General features: G+C 57.5%; 1 protein-coding gene across 1 annotated transcript; it reads left to right on the plus strand.

Moving 5' to 3' along the window:
• Window positions 1–208: 208 nt before the first annotated feature.
• Window positions 209–3552, plus strand: LOC140703092 (pleckstrin homology-like domain family A member 2). The gene is made up of 2 exons (XM_078383846.1): window positions 209–985; window positions 3126–3552. Exon 1 carries the CDS (start codon window positions 453–455, stop codon window positions 924–926), a length of 474 nt encoding a protein of 157 aa, XP_078239972.1. The 5' UTR covers window positions 209–452; the 3' UTR covers window positions 927–985; window positions 3126–3552.
• The last annotated feature ends 213 nt before the right edge of the window (window positions 3553–3765 follow it).

The following is a 3765-nucleotide window of genomic DNA, read 5'->3' on the forward strand; positions in this document are numbered from 1 at the left end:
TGTATATACATTTCCAGACGGGAATGTGATCAGGGCGAAGAACTGAACCACGTCAGGGAGCGCCAGTGGAGGCGGGGGAGTGGGGGGGGAGAGAGAGACGTCGAGCGAGAAGGAATGGGCGGTGGATGAGGCTCGCCATCCGGAGCCGGCGGAAACCCCGGAGTCAGCCGTGCGTGGGTGGAGGAGCGGCGCGGGGCGGGGCGGGGCGAGGTGGGGCCGGGGCCCGTCCCGAAGGCCATAAAAGGTGCCCTCCGCTCCCGGATCGCCGAGGACTGCCTGCACGAGGAGCAGCTGCAGCGGCGGGGCGGCGTGGTTTTCGCGGAGTGGGCGAGGGCTGAGCGGCGCGGGTCTCGCTGGCGCCGTCCCCCTTCCTCTCCTCCTCCTCCTCCTCCCCGGCGGCCCGGCTCGAGCGCCCCGCGGGACCCCCGGCGGCGGCGGGCAGGGGCGGCAAGATGAAGGGCCCGAGCGCGGCGGCTGGGGTGGCGGCGGCGGCGCCGGCCTCGGAGGTGATCCGGCGGGGCGAGCTGGAGAAGCGGAGCGACAGCCTCTTCCAGCTGTGGAAGAAGAAGCAGGTGGTGCTGAGCAAGGACTGCCTGAGCCTCTTCTCGCCCGAGGCGGGCGGCGGGGGCGGCGGGGGCGTGGGCGGCGGGATCGGGGCCCGGGCCAAGGAGCTGCCCTTCGGCTCCATCCAGAAGGTGGACTGCGTGGAGCGCACCGGCAAGTACGTCTACTTCACCATCGTGACGACGGACGGCAAGGAGATCGACTTTCGGTGCCCGGGCGAGAGCTGCTGGAACGCCTCCATCACCCTGGCCCTCATCGACTTCCAGAACAAGCGCGCCATCCAGGACTTCAAGAGCCGCCAGGAGGCCGCCGAGCAGGCCGCCGCCGGCACCCGCGACCGCCGCCTGGCCCGGGCGCCCTGAGCCGCCCCCGCCGCCCGCCCCCCCGACGGCCGAGAGACCCCTCAAGGCCCCTGCCAAAGGTGAGGGGGCTTTACTGTTTCTGATCTTCTCCTCGGGGCTTTTCCCTCCAGTGTTTTGAACGCAGGCCCTTTAGCTCCCTTCTGTCCCCCTCTCTCTTTCTCTCCTTTTGGTCCGATGCAGCCATTCGCCAACCCTTGGGGAGGTCGTCCCCCTTCTCCCCCGGGGTCCATATTTGCTCGAAGGAAAACCCCTCAAGGCCCCTGCCAAAGGTGAGACGGGGTGCGCACGCTTCCGGCTGGGCTTGGAGAAGAGGCGCGGGCCGGGCCGGCGTTGGGGAGGCGTCCGACGAGGTGCGCGAAAGAAGCCCGCTTGCCCCCCCCCCCGTCCGCGCCGGCTTTGGTTTCCAGGCGAGCCGGCTGGGGGGGCGGGCGTTGAAGGCGAGCCGGGCGCGCTCCAGCGAGGACTGCGGGGGGGGGGGGGGGTCCACGGGGAAGCAGCGCCTAAACGGGCTGTGAAAGCAAGGGGAACCGGGGCCGTCCAAAGCCGTCGGTCGAGAGCAAAGCAGGCGCCGCTTGCAGCCGACCGGTGGACAGGCCTCTCGTGGCTCTCCCATCTTGGGCCTTTCCGAGCAGCCTTCCCGAAGCGCGGGGGTGCCGGGCTACAACTCCCATCCTCCCCAGCTGAAAGGGCAGCCGAAGTGATGGGAACAGCAATCCGACTCTCGGGCTTGGGGGAAGGCGGGCCAAGAGGGAGCCCTCGCCCGGGCACGGGTGTCGGGGTGGTGGTGGCGAGCTCTGTGCTGGTGCCGGAGGCGAGCGGATCCCAAAGCGTCCCGGGCTGCCCGGGAGCGACCCCGGTGGGAGCGCGCTGGCGACAGAGCTCCCCACGGCCGTGGTTGTCGCTGGTGCCTTTCGACCCTCGAAGACAAAGGGCAGGACCGAGCAATTATACGCTGATACCCTTGCCGGGGGGGGGGGGGAATTGTCGTTGCGTCTCCTTGGCGAAAAGAGAGCAGTGGAGAGTTGACCTGAATCAGTGTTCTTCGTGTAACTCGGTCGTGATTCTTGCAAAAGAGACACGTTTATGAACAAAACCTCCTTTATGCACAAAGAATAAAAAATTTCAATACCCTTTTCCAGCCGCATTGTCTGGATCACGCTGGGCATCTAAGTGAACACGGCTGTTCTCTTAGATCTTCATGCAGTACTAAAGATATGAACCAAGGAAGGAGGAAATCTCATGTATTCATTATTCATTCATTGATTCACTCACTCAATCATTCATTTTCTACATGCTGACTTTGTCCCAGGGGATTGACTTCTGAGTAAGCATTGGTTAAGGTTGCACTGCAAGTTATGGCTGAGATGCCCTCCTTGGAGGGTGGCCCTCCAAATGAAGTTGGACAGCAACTCCCATGAGCCCCAGCCAGCATATCCATAGCCCATCAGAGGTGATGACAGGTCTTGGGGTCCAGCAAAGTCTGCAGGACGAGAGGCTGGGGAAATGTCCTTCTGCAAACATTTAGTGCTCCCTGCCAGGCCACTTTGGAAGTGGGGAGAAGCCCACAACTGGTTCTGATTTCAAACAATGACTAGTCCAGCTTTCCATGGGGCGGGGAGTTTACAACTCGCATCATCCCCACCAGCACAGTCTCTGCACCTTAGAGATCTCCACCTAATACTATTGGCAGTAATTTCAGCACTGCTGCTTTCAATCAAGACAGAGCCAAGATATTTATGTTCCTGGAGACAAAGGACTCTGGGGACCACTGCATTCTGAGTACAGGAGATGATTGGACTAGCCTTACATCAACCGTGACAATGATTGGGATTTCCCAGCAGACTTAAGCACCAGGCTAGTTGAGGGGGTGTAGGATGGGTTATGTGGTGTGCACAGCTGTGCCTTTCAGGAGCAGGGGAATGGCCTGGAGGTCTCAGAAGGAACAGCTGGAGGAGAGCCTCTGCTGCCCCCTCCCCAGCCCCCCCCCCATCTGCCTTCTTGGCTTCATGGTGGAGCTGGCCTTATGGAGAACCTGTCTTGAAACTACTACGGATATCTAGCAATGGCTTCTCTTTTATAGGAAGCTGTATTGGCTCAGAAAGGTAAAGAGCAACATGGTAGCTTTCTGTGTGGAAAAAAAATATTTGCTCTTTTCCATTTGCTGGACATCATCCTCTGTTTTTCTCCTCTCTTTTCTAGAACATAACTCTGGATAGCAAATGAAATCTAGTGCCTTGGACTGTGAATCGTTTGCACTGGCGCAGGATACCAATGAAGGAACAGGAAGAGAAGCGCCAGGAGTTTGCTGGATTTCCTCAGATCTTACAAAGCTTCTAAGCAGAACAGCCAAGTTTTCACTGAAAGACATTTTGGGACCAAAGACACTTTGGAAACTCTGGCTAACTGAAAAAGAGCCGAGCTTGAAAACAGTTTCTTTTTTTTCTATTTATAATGTGGCAAAGACTGTTTTCTCTCACTTGTGAGAAAAGAACATAGTTTAAATGATTATCTACTTTTTATATTTATTTTTGATGAACGCTGTTAAAGCAAGTGTCTGTCTTAATATTGCATTTTTGCATTCATGTGGCCATTCCAAATAAATTATCTGAAATATGTGTTTTTTTAACCTCCTGACTGATATGTATCACTCTTTAATTAATTAATTGTAAGGTGCTGAATAGCTTTTTCTCAGTCCAATGCAGCCATGAGAGGTGCTAATTTGGGACACCAGTTTGTGAGGAGCAAACTCTTGTTAGTGAAGTTCCTCCCATTGCAGCCTCTCAGAGGAAGCTGACCTGATCCAAAGTGGCAAATAGAAATGGATTTCCACCAGCATATC

Source organism: Pogona vitticeps, chromosome 1 (assembly GCF_051106095.1).
Source record: "Pogona vitticeps strain Pit_001003342236 chromosome 1, PviZW2.1, whole genome shotgun sequence".
Lineage (NCBI taxonomy): Eukaryota > Metazoa > Chordata > Lepidosauria > Squamata > Agamidae > Pogona > Pogona vitticeps.

Bases quoted from the DNA above. Each gene is read 5' to 3' on its own strand.
- LOC140703092 (XM_078383846.1), top strand. From the start codon at position 453: ATGAAGGGCCCGAGCGCGGCGGCTGGGGTGGCGGCGGCGGCGCCGGCC.